This window comes from Struthio camelus, chromosome 20, assembly GCF_040807025.1.
Source record: "Struthio camelus isolate bStrCam1 chromosome 20, bStrCam1.hap1, whole genome shotgun sequence".
Taxonomy (NCBI): Eukaryota; Metazoa; Chordata; class Aves; order Struthioniformes; family Struthionidae; genus Struthio; species Struthio camelus.
In genome coordinates this window covers 13,054,799-13,079,164 of record NC_090961.1, presented here as the reverse complement: position 1 = coordinate 13,079,164, position 24,366 = coordinate 13,054,799, and the positions used below count along the sequence as shown (strand labels likewise).

At 40.7% G+C, this 24,366-nt stretch overlaps 1 protein-coding gene across 19 annotated transcripts in view; it reads right to left on the bottom strand.

The window, feature by feature from the left end:
• The window catches only part of EXD3 (exonuclease 3'-5' domain containing 3), a 340,424-nt gene that overhangs the window by 240,480 nt on the left and 75,578 nt on the right, over window positions 1-24,366 (bottom strand). For 2 of the 19 annotated variants that reach the window (XM_068914382.1, XM_068914381.1), the window contains exon 1: window positions 15,666-15,695. The exons of the other annotated variants lie outside the window; for them this stretch is intronic. In XM_068914382.1, the coding sequence (XP_068770483.1) occupies window positions 15,666-15,675 (10 nt within the window). In that variant the 5' untranslated portion in view covers window positions 15,676-15,695. Of the gene's footprint in view, window positions 1-15,665; window positions 15,696-24,366 lie in introns of those variants that run through there. 19 annotated transcript variants of the gene reach the window in all.

The window sequence follows — 24,366 nt, the reverse complement described above, 5'->3', positions numbered from 1 at the left end:
GAGAGAGAGAGAGAGAAATAGAGAGAGAGAGAAGGGGGAGAAAAAACAAAACAAAACTGATTTATTGGCTCTGTGCAGGCAGCCTAGACACACTGGTGCATTGTTTGGCTGAAGAGAAACTGGCTACTCCGTGCCACTGTGTTTGAAACCACCACCCTTCCAACTGCCAGTCAGGATTAAAGTGCTAAAATCCCTCGCTCCGAAACCCTAAGAAAATAACAGACATCATCCATACGCGGCTTTAACTAAACACCCACACCCGCAAGAGTGCAAATCCTGAAAAGCTGTATTGGTGCATTTACAACTAAATCATGCTGCTGCCATGCATCAAATACACTCAACACCAGTCTCTCCGCCCATCTCCCCCTTTTTAATATTAAACCAAAATGGTCCTAGAAGAGTCAGCTTCCTGCATAGCTTAGAAAGGATTATCAATATCCACTAATTTTAATGAAACGGTTCTGAAGTGATAACCTCATTCCAGCCTGTGGCTAGAAGATGCAAGTGGGCAAATTTGGCTGCAAGATGAGCAAATGCTTGGCAACTGCCGGAGGGACTTTGCTAGCAGGTCGGAAATGCCAGACCACACTGGGCCAGCTATGCTGGGGGTTTGACGTGATTCTGGCAGGACAGTGTTTAAGGAAGAAGGAAAGAGGAAAAGTTGCTGTGATTAGGGTCAAGCTAAAAAAAAAAAAAAAATCAAATATTTTAGAACATGGTTGCTTGGAAATTTTTCTTTTACTTTTCACCTATTTGAAAATTTACAGGCCGTTGTTATTTTGTTATCTATTATTATTCATTAACCAATAAAAACAGTATTTCTGAAATGAATGTTTAGGCATATTTAATTTTAAAATTAATAATGCTTTTACTATCTGGTTCTATTGAATTCATGCTTATTTACTTCTCAGAATATTTTGAACGGAAATCTTTTGGAGGTATGAACAGCTTAAACGTGAAGATTGAATTTAAAAATCTGCACGAATTCTCAGAAAATATTTCTCATACCTTTCATGCATCTGTTATAGTTTCATAAAGCCAAAAGAAAAATGTCAAACTGAAAAAGAAATATCCTTTAAACCACCTCCAGCGTTCTACAGTTCCTAAACAGATGATGTCAAAATGCTAGGTTTTTCACTTATTACTCTACTTCGTTTCATATTTCGAGTCACAAAAAGCTACTTCAAGTGTGAAAAGCTCAGCCTTATCCAGCTAAGCTCTGAAACACAGTATTTATAAAATATTTTAAGTAGCAAGTAGATTACTGGTTGAGCCAGGAGAATGGCAGTATCCCCATTACCTATTAACCTTTGGGAAACAGGTCAAATTAAAAATGCCACATTTACTAGTCATAAGATATTATTTTCTCATCTCTGGCTTTTCTGAAAACTTGAGCTCTCCAAAAAAACTGGCTGCTCTCAGCTACTGGCTCTCCTTGGAAAAGTCTCTTTTTACAACTAAACAAAAAAATACCCAGATCCCTATTCCACAAAATTAACAACCAACAGTCAAATTCAGCCCATGTGTGTGTGCATGCACATCTACACTTGGCCTGACTCCCAAAGAAATTTATACACATGCAGAAAAGAAAAAAAAAGAAACAGAATGCAACCCAGTGTGTAACTAAATACACTGTAAATCTGAACCGTAATTAATGCAGCGAACAATCTGGAATACAGGAAATGAGAGCAGTTAGGAAAGCAGTGTTTCACCTCAGATACAGCCAATAACTCAACTTGTTAAAAAGCTTTTTCAACCTGAATCAACAAAGCATGCCCTTTTCTTAGGTGATATTTTTCCTGCTGAACCACCCTGTAACTGAAAGATAATCTCACCGTTATTTCAATACACAGAAGCATGAAAACTGTCTCTCCAGTCCATTTTAAATAGCTCAGTATACTGCCAGTGTGCAAGCACAGGCAAATATAAAACACCACCTTCCCCCCCCACCAAAAATAAGTGAGGGAAACAAGGGGTGGGTAACAGTGTTCAGTGTGGAGTGCAACTAGGCAGCATCTTCTGGGGTGACCTGAAGAAAAGGCAACGTGTTTTGCTCTCTTCTGTCTCTGTTTAAGGAGGAGACAACTCCCTTGATTCTCTGAAACAAGGATAAAACGAGGAGAGAAAACATCAAAATAGCGACTGTTTCACATTAGTGTCAGCAACAGCTCCAGTTCCTTCTTTACCTTAGACAACCTTGGATGTACCTAAGGGTGAAATGCAGTCAGAGGCTTAACATAACAAAATAATCGGGAGCTAGAGCAGATACTTCTAGAACAAAACATAAATGAGAGTACAAAGCAACATTATTCTTTTGCCTAGTCCCACCAGAGTGGAAAAAACACTGGAGTTCACACTGGATCTGGAATTATTTTGTATCTAGCTACTCTCCAGCAAAGAAAAAAGATAAAAACATGAAGTTTGACATCTCTTTGCCTACTAAAAGAAATGAAGAATTCTTCTCTCCTTCCTCAACCAGAACCACTTTGGAAAACTGGTCTCTCCTTGGTCTTCCTGGCAACCCTAAGAAATGGAAGTTACTATCTTTGCTGAAGCAATAATACTACTGTTACGTTCCCGTCTAGAGTACCAGATATGAGCCCGCTCACCCACATCTGAGAAAGAACCAAGAAGCACCAGGAAACTAATGCCAGGACATCCAAGCAGAAAGGACAGGACCTTACAAGGAGTTTCCAAGCCTTCCTGAATGAATCTGAAGAGCAGATGATTGCTCAACATAAGAGGGAGAGAGGAAGAAATACAAGGGAAGAAAGAACAAAGCAAAGCGACTGAAAGCCAAACAGTCATAACTGAACCACAAAAACATTTGCGCTCAAATCAGAGGACAGTCTCTAAATATCAGAATGGGAAAATCCTGGAACAGTCTCCAGCCACAGCAATAAGAGCAAGAAACAGCAATTACAAAGACAAAACTTGCTACACGTATTAAAGGGTTACAGAACAGTGTCTGCAACAGCAAGGGATAGGTCATGAAGGCAAGAAAAATTCCTTTGCATTCCACAAATCAAGAACATGCAGAATCTTTACTTTTAAAGGAAAGTTAAATTCTGCAGAGACTCTTACATGCCAAAGAGATACCCAACTATTAGCAAATGGGTCATTCGAAGCCTGCACAAGCAAAACAAAACAAAACAAGGACAAGGCCATACGAAGTAGAGTAAAAATCCAGTGTAGCAGATGCCATCCCTCTTTGCTCTTGGCTATGCACCCCTGAAGAGCAACAGAAGCATGTCCAGGTCTACCACGCTGTAAGTCTGAAAGTCTGAGAAGTGTCCCCAGCACCCTCAGCTCCTAGATCAAGCTCAAAGAGAACTTACTTAATCTGATGCTGATCTGCCTCTTCCTTCACAGCTCCAAAAGAAGGGGGCTGTAGACCATAAAAGATCTAACAAAGCTTCACCAAAATAAGATTATAGCACCAGAGATCTCAGAGACACACATCTCTGCACCCACTCTGTAAAGGCACAAATGAACTTCATCTGACAGTTTCTCCAAATATGTCCCTGTCCTAAAAATTTTGACAGTGATATGCTTGCCTTCTGCACTTCTAATTATGAAAATAAATTTTCCCCACCCTGATTCTGGTAACAAAAGTGGGGGAGATGGTGAATCAAATCTTTTCCAGTTCTCAGTATCTGTGGTTACATTTCAAAACCGTATAAACCACAAGGCTTATACTTTTGAGTTAGAGAAATGTCTTTGAGGAAAGTCATAAACTTCTCCTTGTTCATTCTCTTTCTTCCTTTGTGCAGAGATCTCTCGAAATCTATTATGATCACAACAAAAATGGTGCCTGCAGGCTGGTGAGGTAAAGCAGTGGTTTTGGTACTGTGTCCTTGCAAAATTCTCCTGCGTTATTCACTGATTCTGCTGAAATGCACTGGCAGGAAAAAGCCACTTTCTGACTGAGGCTACTTGTGTGTCTTGCATGGGGAAAGTGAGACATCAAACCCCAAAGGAGGAATTTACCAATGAAAAAAATCTCTCAGCACTTTTTGTGTCAAAAGCTATTAAACATCCCACAGCCTGAGACCTGGAAGAATTATGATCAACTAATTAAAAGTTACAGAATGTAAAAAAAAGAAGATAGTGTGATTGAAACACAGGATCGCATCAACTAAACAGGCAATTACAGCTGAAATTCAAGGACAGAAAAGGTCAAGAACGATAATGTTTAAGTCTTCTTTAGGCAAAGACCGCTTACATCGCTGCCTTGAAAATTAATTGGATTTTAATAAATAAGCCTGTAATGGAATATAGATCAAGAAACATGCAACAAGTACAATCCACCCAGTAAATAATCACTGAATTTGAACTATTCCTTTTTTTTTTTTTTTTTTTTTTTGCCTACTCCCTCCTTTCCCCCCTCCCCCATAAATCCCCCAAATCTGTCCTCTGTGAAAACTGCTGTTAAACTGAACAAGCATTTGAGTTATTTTTCTGAAAGGAAAATAAAAGTCCTAACATTTCAACGTCACCACATCCCTAGCTAGCACATTTGCACTTAAGAATTAAAACATATGGGCAGTCCACTCCCGGACAACCCGCTCTAGTTTACCCTGATGGAGCACGGGGTTGCACTAGATGATCTTCAGAGATCCCTGCCAACCTCAACTATTCTGTGATTCATTCTGTGATAAAAATGTATAGGCAATATATAATCTGAAGGCAAGGGAAGCAGAGCTATTCTGCAGTCAAACTCATGTTTCAACAACAGATGGGTACACCTAAAGCTGTGTACTTTCAAATGCCATGATTACATCTCAAACCCATCAAGCAGTACACTAAGTGGATCAAAGATTAATCCAAGTCTTTTATCAAAACCTACTTTTTCAACAGTTTTTTCTGAAAAGTGTCTTGTATTTCACGCCAAAAGTGTGCTAAATTTACAGAAGAGAAGGCTGTTCGGAACCAGAAATATCATCACTTGAATGAGGCAAAAAACGAACAGATACATTTTCTAGTGACAAATTTTGAAACTCTAAAAGGCTGATTTGACTAAAAAGATAAAAAGAAATCCTCCATAGGAATTCATAGGTTTTTACATTTTTTAAGATTTTTTTCGTGCTGTGCCTGCTTTTAATGAACACACTTAACATAAAAATAAGTTCCAACCTTGTTTAAATATTTTTGAACTTGAGAAATGATTCCATACAGAATTTCTCTGGACAATGTGAATTATATACCTCTCTTTACAGCTATACCTTCAACCCCACAATAAATGTATGTAATTCAAGTGACATTACACTTAAAATATACAATACAATTTTTGAATATACAGGTATCACATTTTACAGTATGCATCGTGAAACTCTGGCTTGCAATTTTACACAAAAACTCACTAAGAGGAAGGAGATACAATGAGGGTACAAAAGAAGTGCTATACTAACTGCTATATTATTTTAAAATAAGCAGAAAGACTTCAGGAGAAGTATGTATATTTGAGTATGTGGATATTAGACAGAGGGGCATGGGAGTGCCATTCACCTTCTGCTTTGTAGGAAGCTTTTTTCAATAATTTGTTCTTATTTGGTTTATTCCAGAGTCTGGGGAGAGGTAACTAACACGTTGAATAACCAGTGGTGTGGGTAAAGATTTCATACACGCTAGAATTCATGGTTACCTGTCAAAACAGATCTGAGATGGATTCATCACTTTTTTTTTTTTTTTTTTAAATTAGGATGATGGCATCACAAAACTGTTGGGTCCTGTCACAACATCCCTGTCTTGTGCTGAAGACTCACCATTCGAGAGATGCTTAATCAGTCAGCAGTGTGAGCTGGAGATGAGCCCTCTGACAAATCTAGGAACTAAAGCAGGAGATGGCTCTGAAAACTGTTAGAAATCAAATGACAGAAACTACCCTCTGCCCTCGAGCAACCCTATGAAATCCATTCCCAAAAGCAGGGGACTTTGTGCAACTTTTGGCTTTTTACCGTTCCTTTTGGAAAAACTGTCATATTTTCAGTACTAAGAGTATCCAATTGGAAAGCAACCTTGTGACAAAGCTGTAACTCTTCCTTGATTTCAGAGGAAAGGAGCAGAACACAATTAGCACATCCGAACCTGCAAAAGACCCAGGCAGAACTCAGCTTCCTAACACAGAGCTGATCAGAACTTAAAGGTACAACACCGAGAAGTGGTTTTGTCATTACTACTGTCCCATCCCCTTTGTATCATTCCATTCTGCACTTATTAAGAACATGTGTTCTAAACAACATTTAATGGGAGAGCCATAATTTGCCCGTATTTTTCCAAACGGTGCCAAAGATCGTGTTTCCTCCTTCACCCACAATGAAATGCAATCTCTGCTTATTTTGCATTCATGCTGATACAAGAGTAAAGTTAAGACAGCCACTGTTCTCTGCAAGTCTAATGTCATTTTTTCAGTGCGCTCATTCAATTCACTTCCTTGAATATAAAAGTCGCAAAAAGTTTTGCTGAATAGATACAGCACTATAACCAATTGGTTATAACTGGGGATGGGGAGAAGGGGAAAATAAAAATGTGGTTTTGACCGGTATGAACTCTCCCTATAAAGGATCAAAACCTAAAAAACTCAAGAAGCAACCAGGAAGGCACAGTTCCAAACTGCTGATAAACCATGTTAACTAGATTAGGACCCAAGGAAGGGCAGTGCCTACCACACAACTGCTGTGTTTGCAGTGTATATTCCCTCTATACACCCATGCCCACAAAACAGATGTTTCTTCAGTGAGGTCTGGAACCATTTATCAGCCATAGCTGCTGGGCCAACTCATGCTCCTCATGTTTAAGAGAATGTCTTTGGACGCCGCTGAAGCACCTCGGGGCCCAATGCCCACGGGACTTCTTCCAAAACTAAATCTCATCAAATTTACTCTTAGGGAGTGGAAAGCGAGTAGGGGTAGGAACCCTACAGATAGGTAAAAAAAGGCCCTCCTGGAAACTACTTCTGGAAATTTTCCTTCTGTAAATTCCTTTTCCCCACTCAGGGGGATGGAAGGCTCTTTCTCTAAGCTTTCTCTAAGCCAGGATTTACAGAAGAGATTGCAAGAGTAACAACAATGGGGACTGCTCAAAGCTCCTCTCTCTATCCCACCACTCATGTCCCTGGCTGAAACGAGCCATCATCACGGAGGCAGCAGAGAAAACTTCCCATTAATTTTCTAAGAAAATTCCATATCATCTGCTCAAACCTGGAGTTTCACCCGACCCAAGGAAGCCTAAGACTCTTAGAAATCTTGTCACTACAGAAGCTGCTGTTTTGAGAGCGCCATTTTTTCAGGAATATCACTCCCATCCAAGAACATCATGACAAGGACAAACTTCCAATATATCTTTCTCCACTCCCGCGGGTTACTCTTAAACGTAAATTAGCATTGTTGTGAAGACTGGCAGGTTTTGCACTTACAAGTGGAAAAAGGAGTAGCTTATTCATAACACTTCATTAAAGAAAGGGGTAAAGAGATGGCCCATCAGTTACGTTTTCTTCTGAGACCAGAATATTCTATAGCACAAAATACAGCAGTTACATGGAATACATTAAAGAGTTAATCACACTGTTAGGTAACTTTAAAGGGAAATCTCCAAATTCTCCTAAACTGTTACAGGGTAGCTGCATGAGGTGGCATTCAGACGCATACATTTAGACATCTACCCCGGAGCTAGACAACCTAGACTTTCTTCACACTCAAGGGAATAAAACCAGGCATGTTAGAGCACAGTTTGTCTGATTAAACGTTTATCCCGATTTCAGGATGTACCTGCACCAGTGGGAGGCTGATGGCTCTCTGATACTTTCTCATCACTGATTCTGTGTCTTAGGAAGAACTGATTTTTCCAGGAATAACACCACTTCATTTCCAAGAACACTATGACTAAGGACTAAGCACTCGGTGATTCATCTGAATCTCCACTGACTGGACTGGTAATATTTCCACTAAGAGTAAAAGCACCCCAGAGTTATTAGCTCACAGGCAAATGTCTACAGTACCGATGTTTGTCCGCAGACAGGCAGAGGAATGCTGCCCTAAGAGCTGGATCAATTCGAACGGTAATTATATCCCACCACCAAACTCTCCCGTGCAAAGTTTACAAGAGGATCAGATGTCACAAAACCATTTTATTTCCGAAGCAATAAATTGCTCGTCTTTAGTCCAATTTTCAGCGCTCCAAAGCTCACTTACCCATGCCCAGTTACTATTCCTTAAATCTGTCTCCCACAAAAGAAAAATATGCTTTTTAATGCCTAACTATGTTGGTTTAACTGAATTCAAACAATAAGGACATGAAGCAACAGCACAGAGAGGGTCCTTCTTTATAACGTATGTCTGGTTCACTTCAACCTTTGGCTCAGTTTCCAATTTTAGTTACAACTTTCTAATCAACAGGGCTTTTGAACTCCACCGACCAGACTGCTTCAGATCTTAAAGGGAAGTAACCACACACAGTTACCACAGTCTTAAAATCTCCACACGCCACACACCTCCCCTGTAATTTTAACATTAAAGATTTAGCCTTTTGGGAGGTCTGGGAGTCTAGAGCCCACTGAAGGAAAAGCATTCATTACTTGTTCCTCCAAGTCCTCATTCGTGCATTCGGATTCACCTTGTGCACTAGCATACCCACTAAAGCCATCTCCAGTTCAGCCAGGAGAAAAAAAAAAAAAAAAAAAGGAAAAAAAAAAATCAAGATCAGGTAAGTTCCTGGTTTGTAATCACCTGATTAGCAGCATCAGTTCGTTTTCAGTAGCCAGAATCCTTATCTAACTACAGTTCCTTATTTCCTAGGTTGTCACCAACTGTGTCCGCTCCTGGTACGTTTCTTTCAGCCCTGTTCCCTTCCCATTCTTGTCTTCCCATTAGGTGACTGTCATCTCCCACCTGCTGCAGGTGAGGATTTCTACAGCTGTGGCCGACAGACTGCAGCTAGGTCTCCCCTGCTGTCATTCTACAACCGATAAAGTACGCTGCAGCAAGGATCATTACTGAAAGAAAGGTGTTGGCATCACCGAATGCACTACCACAATGTGGTCCATGGTATATTTAGAATTGCATAGTCGATTTATGGTTCTGGTTCACTGGCTAGCTGAACTGAAACTAAGTCAGGTGGCGCCATAACAATTCCCCTCACCCCAGTTTTCTCCTTGTATCAAAAACATGGGGGAAAGCTCATGAGATGCTTGCTTCACTCAGCAGGGAAACATTTTCTTGATTTGGGGCAGTGTGAGGAATGGGGGGTGGCATTTAGGAGATTGTCTTCTGATGCCATTTTTCAGATAGACCTGATTAAATAAAACCATCTAAGTAAATAAGTAACTTGGATGTAAGATACAGAGGTGTAAGTTGGCTATACCCACGTCGTAGTCCCTGATTTTGATATACTGTATTAATAGGATAACATGCAGTACAGTATCACAGAGTTGGCACTGCTTTTATCTTCTCTAATATCCTTTTAGAAGTTTATCACAAAGCATCTTGCTAGCCCATTCAATGCTCATTGCATGTTTGTCACTTGATTCTTCTGGAGAAATGCTGGAATTCCTCAGGGGCCATCAGCTGAACCCATCTCTTCGGACATCAGAATATTCTGCTAGAGCTTGCTCTACACTGCTGACTAGTTCATGGTCATGGACAAGTCAAAATGTAGAGACCAAATGGAAATATAGTTGGATAATGATTTGCATGGGCAGAACACCGAAAAAGAGAAACTGCCATGCCAGAGAGAGGAAAAAGGAAATGAGGAAAGGGAAAAGAATAAAACTGGGAAGGAGACAGACCACATCAATAAAAGTAGAATGAACAATGCATTTATATACATAAAAATACAAAGGAGAGTGAAAAGACAGGTTCTTTAAAGAGCACACCACATCTGAAAGCAAAACAAGGACTTCTAGAAAAAGAATCCCTTATTTCTCAATGGTAGTAAAAGTCATTCTTTTACTAATAGCAAAATACATCCCTTCTATTCTGAGAAATTGAAGTTATGAAAGTATAATAGGAAACCTTACAACTTTGTAAATACAAGCTTTATTTCTCAGTGAGTCAGAAGTTCACATTCTTCTAAGGCAACCTCCCAACTGCAAACAATCCCCACACTTCAAGCGAAAGAATAATACAGCACACATATGCTTCTTATAAAACAATCCTTACAAATAACCATGGGTTTTCTTTCCATAATGGCTAAAATTCATCTTTTTTTTTCCCCCTCCAAAAACACAGATCAGACAAAATGAACTCTCATTACAATAAAAGGCTTGGTTTTCTGGGCAGAACAGCCAATAATATTTTCCTCTTATTTTATTAGCACTTTTTATCAATGAAGAGAAAGGCAGGTTACTTACCAGAAAGCTCCGTTCGATGTACCTTCACCCCTACATACACGTATGCCTGCTCCCCTCCCCATGTCAACCCATGTGAGGTGCACTCACATTTTCTCACCAGCTTAGTGCATAGAGACACATGAAATAAAGGCTGACTCCAAAAAATCAAACCAAAAAAAAACCAACCAAACAAAAAACCCACTAGGCTTTGCACATGGCATGTGAGCAAAAGATGCCCTTCAGAAAGGCAACAAGATTCAGTGAAACGATAGTCATGTGGCACAGAATCTGGTGTCAGATTTTTACATAACGTGGTAATTCCAAAAATGCTACTAAAAATTTGCTTAGGAGCTTTTTTTAAAAGAGCCACCGTTTCCATTTAATTGGCTCATGTAATGGTTTCCTCATCTGTTACATGAACTATGACCTCAACATCAAAGGCCATTAAACACAAAGATGCCAATACAATCCCTGACGTAGAAAGACACTGACTTTCTGACTAATGGAAGTTAGGGCACGTGCTGGAGGGAAGGGTACCTGTGCACATCCCCTCTGATTTTTTAATATATTTTCCAATACATTCACTACCAGCCAAAATCAAAGAGGATATACTGAGCGGGGTGGATCGCAGCCCTGCTAAAATCATGGCTCCTGCATTCTTTTTAAGTTCATTTCAGTAAAAACAGCGGTTTCTTCATAAAATATTTTTTTCCTCTACAAAATTCAGCAAAGTTACTTTTACTCATTTTTTTTGCCATCAGCTTCATATACTTTTTCAGTGATACAGAAAAATATTTTCTGTTCCTATAAAATGCCACAGTGTTGAGGAGGGAACGGTGGCAGCTCATACTCCTGCAAGCCCTGATTACACTCAGTGCTGTGGATGTAACCATTTATCACATCTAATTGCTGGAAGTGTTTGATGCTGTCTTAGCACACCTCATCAATTTTTTTTTTCTCTACTAATCTAAGAACAGAGGAGAACTGTCATCATGCCAGCACATAAGCGAATGTCCCTATATTAAGGTAACAAGAATTTCACAGAAATAAAAACTCAAGGGAAAAAAAAACACATTCTGGAAAACCAACAATTTCTCCTGTAAAACCTATAAATCCTGCAAAAATCAAGAAAATAGATTGTCCACAGTAATTGAACTACAATTCAGGAAAGAAGCATCAAATGCAAAGTACTATCATAAAGCTTAAAAAAAAAAATCCCTCCCCGAGACATCTCTGGAAATCCCCAAGCTCTAAACTTAATAGCTTTTAACTGGCTCTCCTAGTAGTTCAGTAAAACAAACTATTAACAGTAAACAGTCTAATACACGTTTTGAAACCCTTCAACCCTCTTTTAAAACAGTAACATTTGTCTGATTCTCACTGCTTCCTCCTGTCAGTTCCTCACTTCTACCTACTTAAGAAGTATCAATGGATACTGAATGTGGGCCAAAATCTCTCATTTTCTGAGGCAGATGTACATGCTCATACTGCTGCACTTCGCTGCTATGGACAGGCAATCAGGCTCTGTGGGATCAGAAGCACTGGAGGCTTCATCCATATTAGCTAGGTAAAACACAGAAACGCAGTCCAAAATCTCCTAGCTCCAAAAGATTTCTATTTCTGTATCTCTGCCTTCTTGAATAATCAAAAACAGAGTTTCCAAGGGATTCCACATCCCAGAACCAGAATGTTTTCTGTAGGGAGGAAGGCCAGTATCTGATAAATACCTTAAGGAAAGGGTAGAAGGAACATATATTCCTCATTCCAATTAACAGCATTTTTGCTCTCAGCAAAAATATTTTCAAGGACTTTGTAGCCCAGCTGCCTTTACCTTTAGAAGAGTATTCTCAAGCTGCGAGTTTCATTTCACTTCAGCCACTACTTTTTGAAAGCAGCAGTCAATGCCAACTCAGTCCTTCCTCACTCAGCAGCACCTTGTGCCACAACAGAGACATGACACCAGTCAAATCATTGGCTGCAAGCTTGACGCCAGTTGAGCAATAATAAAAAACTAAGCCTGGCAGCAGCTCAGCTCTTCCAAGGCAAGGGAGCAAGAACGGGCTGCAATTACCAGCTGCAAAGGTTAACACTAAAAAGCTGGCAATTGATCCACATTATTGGCAGCTGCTCTCTATTTCTGGTGCAGGAGAGTGAAGGAGCACTCAAAGTCTGGAATTCATGCCCTTCTCAAACCCTTGCCCTTAGAGAAGTGAATTGGTGAACTGCTAACTCATGCAGTCATGCAAAATAAGTGATTTAAAAACAGTCACATTTTCCAAAAAATATAAAAACCACTTGCCTTAAATATACCCAGCTATCTCTGATGTTACACAAGAGGTAGTTGCCATAAGGACATTCAATGCCTTAGGAGGTACAGGCAAAGAGAGATAAGCAAGTCCAACAAAGTCACTTCCCATTAACATCTAACAGACCGCCTGTTCCCAACCTTTTGGTATCCAGGCTTTCCCTGGGAAAATCAGCAAGATCTGATGACTCGCTGGTAAACTAGCAGTAATTTACCCTTTTCATTTGTAGTGGAAAATCAATGGTTTCAGAACTTGTAAAGATGATGCATGCATTCAGTATCAATCACAAAATTTGTTTTCATGTTTAGCTGGATAGCCCAAAGAAATTGGTAGGTTACACCTGAGAAAGACAACTTAACCCTGAAGAATGCTTCAGCTCTTATGCTGGCATTTCAGAAACATATTAAAATAACCATTTCAGTAGAGAAGAAATTCATTCCCGCTGAAAACATATGGTCTACTTTCACTGCTCCAGCATAAAAGGCCATATCTTCAGCTGAAAAAAGGTGGTGTAAATTAATCTCTTCCAATCAAGTGACACCAACTGATTTCAGCAAAAGCTTTAAATCAAACTATCCCTTTGAAAGGAAAACACTATGGATATGAGTCTCACCCAGCAAAGCTGACAGTAAAATTTCTACAGGCATCACGAGAGGAAGCACTTCACTGGACTGGTCCACATCTTCATGTTTTTATCCAGTTTCTATTCTTGCTTCATTCTGGTTTAAATTAGTGAAAATTTCACCTAAGGGCTCATGTTAGCTTTCTACAAAGTTGTGCTAAATACCTTAACAAACTATTCAAAAGTCGCTCCAAATCTTGTTTCACAAGGGAGAACAGGAATATTTTTCTGTCATGTGTTGTAAGGTTGTGCTGCATTCAGTCTATTTAGTGAAGCCAATAAAGGTTCAGCAGAGCTTTCTCCCTTGGGCTTAGCGCTGCATCTCACCTGCAGCAGGATCACTTGTAAACCCCTGTACTAGACTGCTGAAAAACACTGCCAAGGTCTGTTTAAGACAGGAAGAAAATGGCAGAACTACACGCTGGGAAAACAGGAATTCACGTCACAAGTATGGATCCCCTTCTGATGCTCCTTCCATGTAGTTTTGGACATTGCTTTTCTCTCTCTCTTTTTTTTTTTTTTTTTTTAATAAAAACTGTTTCTGTAGCACTCACTACACTGACCAAATTTCTTCAGGTAGAAAATGAAAAAGAAAAAAAAAGACAGATTGCAGCATTGTGACAGACAGTACCTCCAAGTTTTCTGGCACATTTTCTTTCTGGAAGATATCATAATAGTTATAATTTTTTTCTCAGCACATAAATTGACTAACAAAAACTAAAGTTGTCAGCTGTGTAAAAACTCCAGTTAATGGTGGTTATTAGAGACTGGATTCTCCTCTTGGAATTACAACTGAAACAAGCTTTTCTAACATGGAAAATACCCACAGCTTTTGTTGCCTGATCACCTGACAAAGACAGAACCAAAAAGGAGGCATGTCAGAACACGCTGCATTTTGCAGCTTTTTGCTGTTACTGTATTGACTATTGAATTTCACAGCTTTCCAGTATTTGTGGGAGAGCACCTCTTTGGTAACCTTTTCCAGTTAAAAAAACAAAACAAAACAAAACAAAAAAAATCAAAAAAACACACAACATCAAGCTTAGAACTATAGCAGATACTTAGTGTCTTCCTCCTCTGCTGCAAAATACATGAGTATTTCAAAATGTAACAAAATTGCTGAAAGGAAAGATACAGAAAACTGAAACAGATGTGTCCTCATTTTTTACCTCTTTTTTGTTGTTGTTGTTTTTAAACATAGATGCATACGAATTAGATCCAGGACTATATTTTGGGTAGCTCTATCCTACTCACTTCTACTCTACAGCCAGCAGCCAACTACACTTCAGAAATGGAAGACACGGTTTATTTTTATGCTGATTGGTGGCAAATAGCAAGCCAACTAGAAAGTCTTAAGTGTAGTGGGCCTCCTTATACAAAGCCTCCCTCTGCTGCATGGAGGTGGGCTACGAAATAACAGCTGCAGAGAAAGGACAGATGTGAGCATCCGCGATGCGTGCTCTTGTGGCATAGTATGTTGCCTTTCTTGAACTGGAAGTGATTTGCTTTAAGCGCTAATTTGAAAAAATACTGAAGCTTTCATCTGATCAGAAACTATCTTGTAATAGGAGATGTAGATGTAAAGGAGATGTGTCTTGTAAACTAATTTTTGAGCTTTCCTTCAGGTTATGTATAACATAATTAAAAGCTCAAGTAAACAAAGCTAAAGGACCCATTTGTCCATGCTGAATATGAATTGACAGATACATGAGAACCAGGCTCTCCATGTGCAGAATGGAGTTACTACTTTTCTTACTTTAGAAAGAAAATATGGTAAAATTACTACTTCTTCCTCTAGCTAATTACATCCTAGATCATTATGGTAAAACTGTCGACAATACTGATACTAAATATTGCCAGAGAAAACAAAAATCTTCACATCTCAGAAGGGTTCTTCAGAAGTACCTTTGCTCCCTTTGCTGCTTTCGAAAATCCTGTCCAGAGGTGCCAAGTACACTATTGATTCCTCCAAAAGGTGCCCCAGACTCTGAATCTGTTCCCTACACATGTAAAGGTCCCCAGGTTACCTTTAAGTGATTGCAAAATAGTCAAATATTTTTTCATAAGCTGGCTGGCTCAAACAACTCTTCTCTATAACAAGTTATAGATGTTACAAGCAGGCTCAGGCAAAGATTTGTCCAGTTCTTTACACTGCGCTACTCTGATTTTTCAGTATTTCTAATAGTAGGTACAGGACAGAATCAAAGATACCACAGCTACTTAAGATAAAAGTGGCAATACTTATTCGCTCACAAAATTCATGGGTGTCCCATCTTACCTTAGATAAAAAATATTTGAAAGGTCCTACTATACATACACACACACACACACACACACACACACACACACACGCACGCACACAAAACTTGTGTAGTTACAGCCTTTGGGAAGTGAAGTATAAATGAAAGGATACCTGTCATCATGGCACCAACATATTTGAAGAGATTTGTTGGTTTCTATGGTAAATGGGGAGGGTAACGTGACTGCCTGGTTACAATTCTGACTGACGCACATCTCAAACAATCGTTCTCTTCCTGTTCGTATGACATAAGAAAAACAGGATGTCGAGAGGTGTTTATCTGAATGAACAAGATAAGCAAGCTCACTGACATTTCTAAAAGTATAAGATTTAAGTAACAACATGTTATAGAATTTCTGTGGAAAAGAAAAAAAAAGAAACCAAACGATAAACTGCTGGATGTGATTAAATTAGGCATGGAAAGACCCTTTCCCTGCTAACCAGCCAGAAACAGTTGAGAAGCTGCCACATGAGCCACCAATACCAATAGAAAGAGACTTTATAGTGTGAGATATGACGTTACACTGCTGAATCAAAACTAGGAAAGATAGCTTCAGTTTGCAATATCTCGCTGCCTTCAAAAATTGTACTCATTTCAGGGGGATGACTGATGGGATAGGGATACCTTGAGTCAGTGTTTTGCAACGGAACTACTGCTACGTACAGATGACAGGCTTGACTGCAAAGCAGCTTGTGACAATGAGCCTGTCCTCAGGGCCTGCTCTTCAGAGGCCCAAGAGCTTTCGCTCAATCTGAGTAATCATCTCAGATGCTCCGGAGTATTGAGAGAGTGCCTTATCACTCCTTATCATTATTTAATCAATTATTGATCTTGACAGGTCCTAAATTCCCAGGGTAGACGATAGTACTGCAATCGCTAAGCGAATTAGGGTACAGCAAGCTGGTACAGCCAAATAACACAGTTCAGCACAACAGCGTTAGTCCCAGGCGTGGATCTGGTGCATGGGAAAGGTACAGACGTTCACAACTATGTTTACCACCTGTATGCATGGGCAATACACTCGGCTAGAAACTTCTAGCTGTAGGACAAGCTAATAATAATGAAAGCAGGAACTAGTTGAACAGTACCACAGAGCAACTTGGTGTTAACTCACATTTAGTTTAATACATCACTCCCCCTCATGTGGGAAAAGGGGAAAGAGACCCCCCCACAGGCAAGGAGAGAGGCTAAGGGACACTTAGAGATGGGTATATTAGGAAAGACCTAAAAGAAACGCAGCTCGGAAAAATCAGTGTAAGCTGCTGTCTTGCAGGAGCAGCAGGAAGAATGGGGGGCTCAACAACAAAATACAACCGGTAAGTGGGAAGCTGGAGGTGGGACACCCCTCTATGCTTTATGGGGCATTTGGAGCATAAACTCACTCAGTAGAATGGTTTACAAGGAATCAAACAAAAAAAAACAAGCAAAAGAATAGCATGGTTCAGCCAAATTTCCTGAGGATTCATTCCTGTGAAGAACTACCATGAACTGGACTGAAAATCTCCTCAGTCTTCATTCAGCCTTACAGGTAAATTTATACTGATAAAAATTTTGGTTTTAGGTCTCTGTTAACTTTGAAACATGGAAGAGGATCAGTTTTTCCACATATACATTTATTCAAGCTTTGCCTATTTAAAATATATATATTTTTAAAAAATATTAGTATTTATTTGGCATCTCCTCATATGCCATGGCAGAAAGCCACATTGCTCTGATCATTCAAAAGTATAATTATTTCATTGCAGTCTTTGAGACAGAGGCTGAAGCTAAAGACAAGATATCAACAAGACTTTTCCTTGCAGTACATTGGCCACCATAGATCTATTTGAGCACATGGTTGGAATAATGAAGACATAACAGCGAATATAAAACCTCCTCAAACAGAAAATGAGTACAATCTCATATTGAAGTGAACAGTAATAAATATGTAGACTCAGTAATATTTAAACAAGTGAGCGGCGGGGAGTAGAGCAAGGTAGACTCTCAAAGGAGAGCACAATGCAGGTGCTAGGGATTACAAGACCGCAGCCCGCAGTGTCTGCTGAGCTATTGCAATACCTCGATCCCCAAAAGGGATCGATCAATGTGAGAGACACATGACTGAAAGCAATGTTCACCTTTAACAATTCTTTGTGCTCTCTAGAGCGTCTTCCACCCAGGAGTTGCAACAGCTTTTATGGGCTGTAATCACTCACGGCCGGTTTGGAGGCCAAGAAGTTGGCTTTGGACCTCTGGGAGGTACTAAAATGAATACATGAGGAACCAGTCTGTACTGGTTTCCTTGGCCAAGCCGTGCAAAAAGATCACCAAGCTCTGCACAGTGCCACCCGAAGAACCTAACGTTCTCCGTGTGATTTTGCGAGCTGCAGTTATGTCCAATCCTTTCCAGGCGGTTCCTCCCCTCCGCCATCACTTTTTTTTTCCCTCTTAAGACACTTGAAATAAAGCTCTTTGAAACCCCTCCGTTTACCAGACTTGCACTCAGTGAAGAATGTATTGATCTTCCAAATACAGTCCTTTTACAGTGGTTACTGTGACCACTGCCGCCCTTCCTCTCTGCATATCAGTGATGCTACCAAGTCATACCTGGAAGCAGCTGTGTCTAATAAAAGCACTACCATAAAGACCTGGAAATAGTATATATGACTTTGAAGATAACAGCCCTCTAAGTTTGTATTTTCCCTTTTGTCTATTGAGCAGGTGTTGGTTTCCTTAAAGAGTTGCCCCTTAGGCTATAAATTACAGTTATTTCTTATTCGGACGGACTTAAATTTTTAATTTAAGTCCTAAAAGTCTTTTCAGCTTCTTTATAAGGCAGGTAAATGCTGCACTTTTCACACAAAGGGAGAAGAACAAAGAGCAAAGCAACTTACTCAAGGTCTCCCAAAAGAACCACCAAAGAAAGGAGAGCACGTGCTTGATTCGAATCTCCCTCCTGTTCACAGCTCTACGGATCTATTTTAACAGCTACTTCCCATTTTTTCTAGCCTGCTATCAGCAGCTCTGGAAATCCAGCTCATTGGAGGCACAGACTGAGGTGGCAGAGGTTACAGGGACTGTTAATATCCACCATGAGCGGTGTCCAGAGCCACTGTACATCCATGCAGTTCTCCCTCACCCACTGCGATTTCAGCTGCACCGGTCCAGCGTTAGCACAGCTGCCAAAAACGCAACGCAGTCACGAATTCAGCTACAAATCTCTTCTCCGCAGCACAGGCCTGACTTCCAAATTCTTTCAGAGAAAAACAGATGAGTTTTGCTCCTTGTGAGAGAATGATGTGCACTGCAGAAGTAGCAGAGTAGAACGCATCTGTATGAGACAGTTGATTTCTATTTCTTTTTTTACGGAAATTTTGTTTTCCCATTTGGTGCACATACTTAAGGCAGTATCAAAAGGAACAAAATGGAAACCCAATCACTGTCACTGGCTTGGCTGGCCTACAGATCAACTCCCAGCCTTTAATTCTAGGAAGTGAGTGACCACGAATTCTTATGACAGCCAAAGGCCCCCCTCTTCCAGTTTGATTTGCTGTTTGTCTTGGACGTAGCTGTTTCATTCAGCCTACAAGGGAACACGGGGCAGACAGAAAGAGGGAAAGACAGACAGAGACAAAGACATACAGGGCAACACTGAGAGAGATTGAGAGACAAAGGACTGGCGGTGGGATGAAAGAGAAGAGATCGAAGGCAGGACTCGGCCAAGCCAAACAAAGTTTTCCTTGAGTGATTACATCTGCTGGAGAGTCCCCAGCTTGCTCTCTCCTTGCTGAGAAATTCTTTTAATTGTGTCTAGGACATTTAAAAATTCCCAAGAAAAGCTTCAGTGCAATCATGAAAGCTCTGAACTGCATGAACTTTTGTTATGCTGAATTACTGATAGCTTGATGCATACTTCTTGCAGTAAAAACTGAAAACTGCTTTTCAGAAAATTTTTCTGAGGTGAAATACTGGAGAACGAGAACAGATAATATATCTTATTTTCTTTTTTCCAAGAAAAAAAATTTCTAGAGAAATTCTTTCCTGTCCCTCCCAGACTCTGGAAAGCTAAGATCAAAGAGCATTAAGAAGAAAATGAAAGGAGGTACCTCCTCAAATTAGGCAAAATTAAATGCATTAGTATAAGGAGAAATGAATGACCCACAGAGCCAAAGCTTCAGATTCTGTAAAATGGCATCATTTCCTGGAAATCAACAGGATTTCCATCAGCAGAGATGGTGGCTCTTCCACAGCCTTTAAAGCTACTCACTAGCCATTTGGTGCTGAGAAGTGTGCAGCTGGATGAGTGCTAACATCTAGCACCTATGTCAAGATAGCACCGTATGCCAGACTGCCACATGCATGTTCTTGTATACATGAAAATCAATATCTGCAAGCCAGAAAGACATATTAATATAATTAAGCAATTCTCAGGTTGGCTAAAAGAAGTGGGATTCGACCTTGAACAGATGCACTTCTATATCTGTTCTGTATCTGAATGCTACTGCCTGCTGCCTTTACATCAGTCCTACCTGCCTCTTCTGCAGCAAACGTCTCACCTTCAAACTTGTCTTCCTAGCATTTATCTGTACTCTTTCACTCACTATGAAAACTGGAAACTGCAGAGTTGACGGATTCAAGGCCCCTCATTTCCAACCTCCAAAACAAATATCTACCCCAGGCAACTAGATATTCGTATTAACCACATTTGAGGGTCAGGAAAAGAAAGGAGTTATTGGAAGATGCAGTACAAGACAAGCATCCCTGTTAAAAAGACTAAAGAACATCACAAGGTATGCCAAAGCCGGCACTCATCTCACCACAGTCGGGTGCTCCAGAAGATCACAGGCACATGCTATCCAGGAAGGTGAAAGCATGACTGCAAGGGAACACCTGACAGTTCTGCACCCATAAAACAACTACCTAACTTGGCATGTGCACGTATTTCAAGTTTATTTAAATTAACCTCTTTGGTGGTATGAGCCAGCAATGTGCCCTTGTGGCCAAGAAGGCCACAAGGTATCCTGGGGTGCATTAGGAAGCAGGTCGAGGGAGGTTGTCCTCCCCCTCTACTCAGCCCTGGTGAGAGGGCTCACCTGGAGTACTGTGTGCACTGTGTGAGAGACATGGAGCTCCTGGAGAGAGTCCAGCAGAGGGCTACAAAGATGATGAGGGGACTGGAGCATCTCTCCTATGAGGAAGGGCTGAGAGAGCTGGGCCTGTTCAGCCTGGAGAAGAGAAGGCTCAGGGGAGATCTGATCAATGTGAGTAAGTGTCTGAAGGGAGGGCGTCAAGAGGACGGAGCCAGACTCTTCTCCGTGGTGCCCAGCGACAGGACGAGAGGCAACGGGCACAAACTGAAACACAGGAAATTCCATCTGAACATGAGGAAAAACTTCTTCACTGTGAGGGTGACAGAGCACTGGAAGAAGTCGCCCAGAGAGGTTGTGGAGTCTCCTTCTCCGGAGATATTCAAAAGCCGCTTGGACAGGGTCCTGGGCAACGTGCTCTAGAGGACCCTACTTGAGCAGGGGGGTTAGACTAGGTGATCTCCAGAGGTCCCTTCCCACCTCAACCATTCTGTGATTCTGTATTTCTTCTTGTCTTTGCTGGTGCTAAGAAATTTTACCTGGACCAATTTTACTTGGGACATCCAAAAGCAAACTAACTTGTCTCCATTACCTCTCTATTCCATACTTCACATGAGAGGGAAGTTACACAAAATAACCTGAACCCTTCCAGCAGCTCCCCACAGCTGAAAAGAGGAGATCCCTTTACCTCCCCACCTTGCATAGACTTTGGCAGTCATCAGATCTTTACAATCCTGTCCCACCCATTCTGTTGGCACAAAACTAACTTAACCTAAACACAGATCCTTTTTTTGCTGGGCCAGTGAATTGAATCAACTCAGTCAAGGGTCCAATGGGTACCAGCACTGGAGCAAAGGGAACGACTCATGTACTCAGGACTAGGTACAAGAGTTTGAGAGAGAAGGGCAGGGAAGCAAGACCTTCCCCTCTCATTTGGAATTAAACTGCTAGATCAGTCATCTTTTTCCCTCTTGCTCTAGCCTGATAGAGCATGCATTTTTACCTACAATATATACAGATACATTATCAGTTATATAACAGGTTAGGTATAATACATGGGGATACATATTTTTCAGTGAACTGCTGTGTAGCTAGGTACAGTGTTTTTATGTGCTGCACAATCCAAAAGACAAGGATGTAACATTAAGTTAAAACTCATATGATTTATCAGCAGCTGACAGGATCTCTGCTTAGCCTACTGCAGCACGTCACAATACAGCCCAACTCAGATGCTGTAGCACTGTCATCTCAAGCAGGCGTTGCAAGTACTGTTGAAAGGATGCAAATGCACAGGCTTCAGAATCATCCAGATTTATTTTTTAACAGTGTGTTTTAAAACAGTTTTAAAAATGGCACCCCTAGCCTTATATTTCTGACTGTCTTTTGGCAGACTTATCTTTTGACTGTTCTTCTCTCCTCTTTCGACCACCTTCTCTGCCCCCAAACTCTGCTCAGCTCTTGAAGAAGCATAACTGTCTTCCCATAGCCAGAGTCAGGTCACTCAAATATCAGCTCAATATTTACCAAAAGACACTTCAACAACGAGGCTGGAGGAAATTTCAATAGAAAGGAGAAAATTCTCTGCACAATACTAGAAGCTGCTAAGGGAACTGGCCAAAGTCAGCCTGCCACAACGCTGCAGGAGAGAGCAATTGGCACCTATGAGGTGGGGAATCTTACCTGAACCACTGAGCAAAGGGACTGATGCCTCTCTAGCCCCTCACCCCCACCAGCTGAGCAGAATATAAAATATTAGATGGACAAGGAACACTATTTGAATAAACAAACTGTAATAATCTCAGCCTTCAAGCCTGTGGATGGCTCCCTACAAAACAGTGGTTTGTTAGGGAGGAGGTGAGGTTTGCGTTTTATGCTTATTCGTCCCTTGTTTTTCTCTTAGTGACTAACATTCATTTCCAGTAACTGTCGACTAAAGTGGAAAAGGAGAATTTAACAATAAAGTGCAAGAGTCTATTATGAGTAATGGTAACCCATGTGCTTTTATGAAACAATAACACACCAACATAAAATAAATCAGTGCTTTTTAATTTAACAATGTAAATTACCCTCCCACCTGCTGTGACTCTCCATAAGGAGAAAAAGCTGGCTGCCTATTTACCAAGATGTCTATCCCAGTCTCATTCTGAACTGGCCTGATGCCCTGGGGTTAGACTGTAGGACTCTGTCATCTCTTGCACTCGTATGACCTAAGAAAGGGAATGTGGCCTTTTTCCCACAAGCCCAGAGTGAGAACATCATAAAAGTTGAACTTTAGCCCCCTTTTTGGGCAGGCAGCACAATAGCAAGGAGGATGCTGTTACTCCCTGGAGGCTCTGCTGCTGAAAAACATCACCAAGCTCAAGTAAAAGGTCAGTAGTTAGGATTGCATCTCTTGTTTTCTTCAGTTTTCCTCCTCCGTCAAAGGCAGTTAAACATTCTTTGCACACCCCCCTCCCTCCTTCTGAGAAATGCAGGAAGGAAGTGCTTGCAAAATAGTTTAATTTAAAAGAACGCACAATCACATACACGCTGCAAACACTTCTCTAGCTGCTGAGCAGAACATTTCTGTTGCCTCACAGTTCCCACTAAAGCACAAACGAATCCCTGCAGAGGCAGAATCATTCCTCCCTGCCCACACACAAACGGAGGTGGTATTTCTACTCCCAAACCCTTTTGTTTAAGGATAGACACCTTTGGGCGAGAAGATCTGAAGATAACTGCTGCAGGCAATTCCCTGTGCTCCTACAGAGCACACATCACCCCACCTATTCTTTTTAAATTGGAGATGAGGCATCCTATCTAGGAGACAAGGGCCATCAAACTAGAGGATGGAGAACACAGAAAACAGTACTCTTTCAGGGTCCTGCATTGATAATAGGCACCAAGGATCAGTTACATGGCCCTAGGTTGTAGGACATTTTGATTTTGCCTCTGATTTTTCTCATTACTAACCACCTCTGATCCACTGACCCAGATAAATGCTTGTTCAATTGTGCAGGATGTTTTTCCACCAAGGTTTGTTACCTGCATCTGGTTACAGCTTGTGAAAGTTGTTTGGAGGAGCTGGATTTAACTGAATCCTTTGCAATCCACTGGATTTATACGAAAGAATGAGAGCAGGAAGAATCAGCTCTAACAGTTTACCTCTTTTTGCAAAGAATAACATAGAGAACAGGAGGCAATTCATGGAAAACTACTTTGCTACTGATCAGTTTATGTCCTGTGAGTGGATGTTCAATCTAAACATAATTCTCTCAGCTACATGGTGTGTTTCTCTATCCCTGGGCTAAAAAACATTTAGTATCACACGTGTGTTTCTTCGACTCCTCAAAGACTTATGAAGTCCTGTTTTTTTTTTTTTTTTCGCTTCTTAACTAGGATTAAATCAGTTTTTAATTCCCTTGAGCCATGAACCGTGAAGGCCATCAGCACACGTCAGAAGGGGCTCTCAGGTCCCTGTCTCCTTTCACATCTTTGTGGCTATGTGGATTGATACTTTTCAATCTCTTGAAATAAACATCTCCAACGCTTGCAGTTTCTCAGAACACAGCAGCACTTTTGCTCAGCGGTTTGAGCAAATCTGATCATATTACTGCTGTCCTGCGTTCCTTACATTGTTCGGCTAGAATGCGGTGGATTGATTTCAAGTTGGCATTCTGGTATTTAAAAGGGACACTGTCAACAAGTCACAGTCCTGTCTCGCTTTCTTTTAACCCATTGCTGTTACAACATATAACTGAGTAAAATA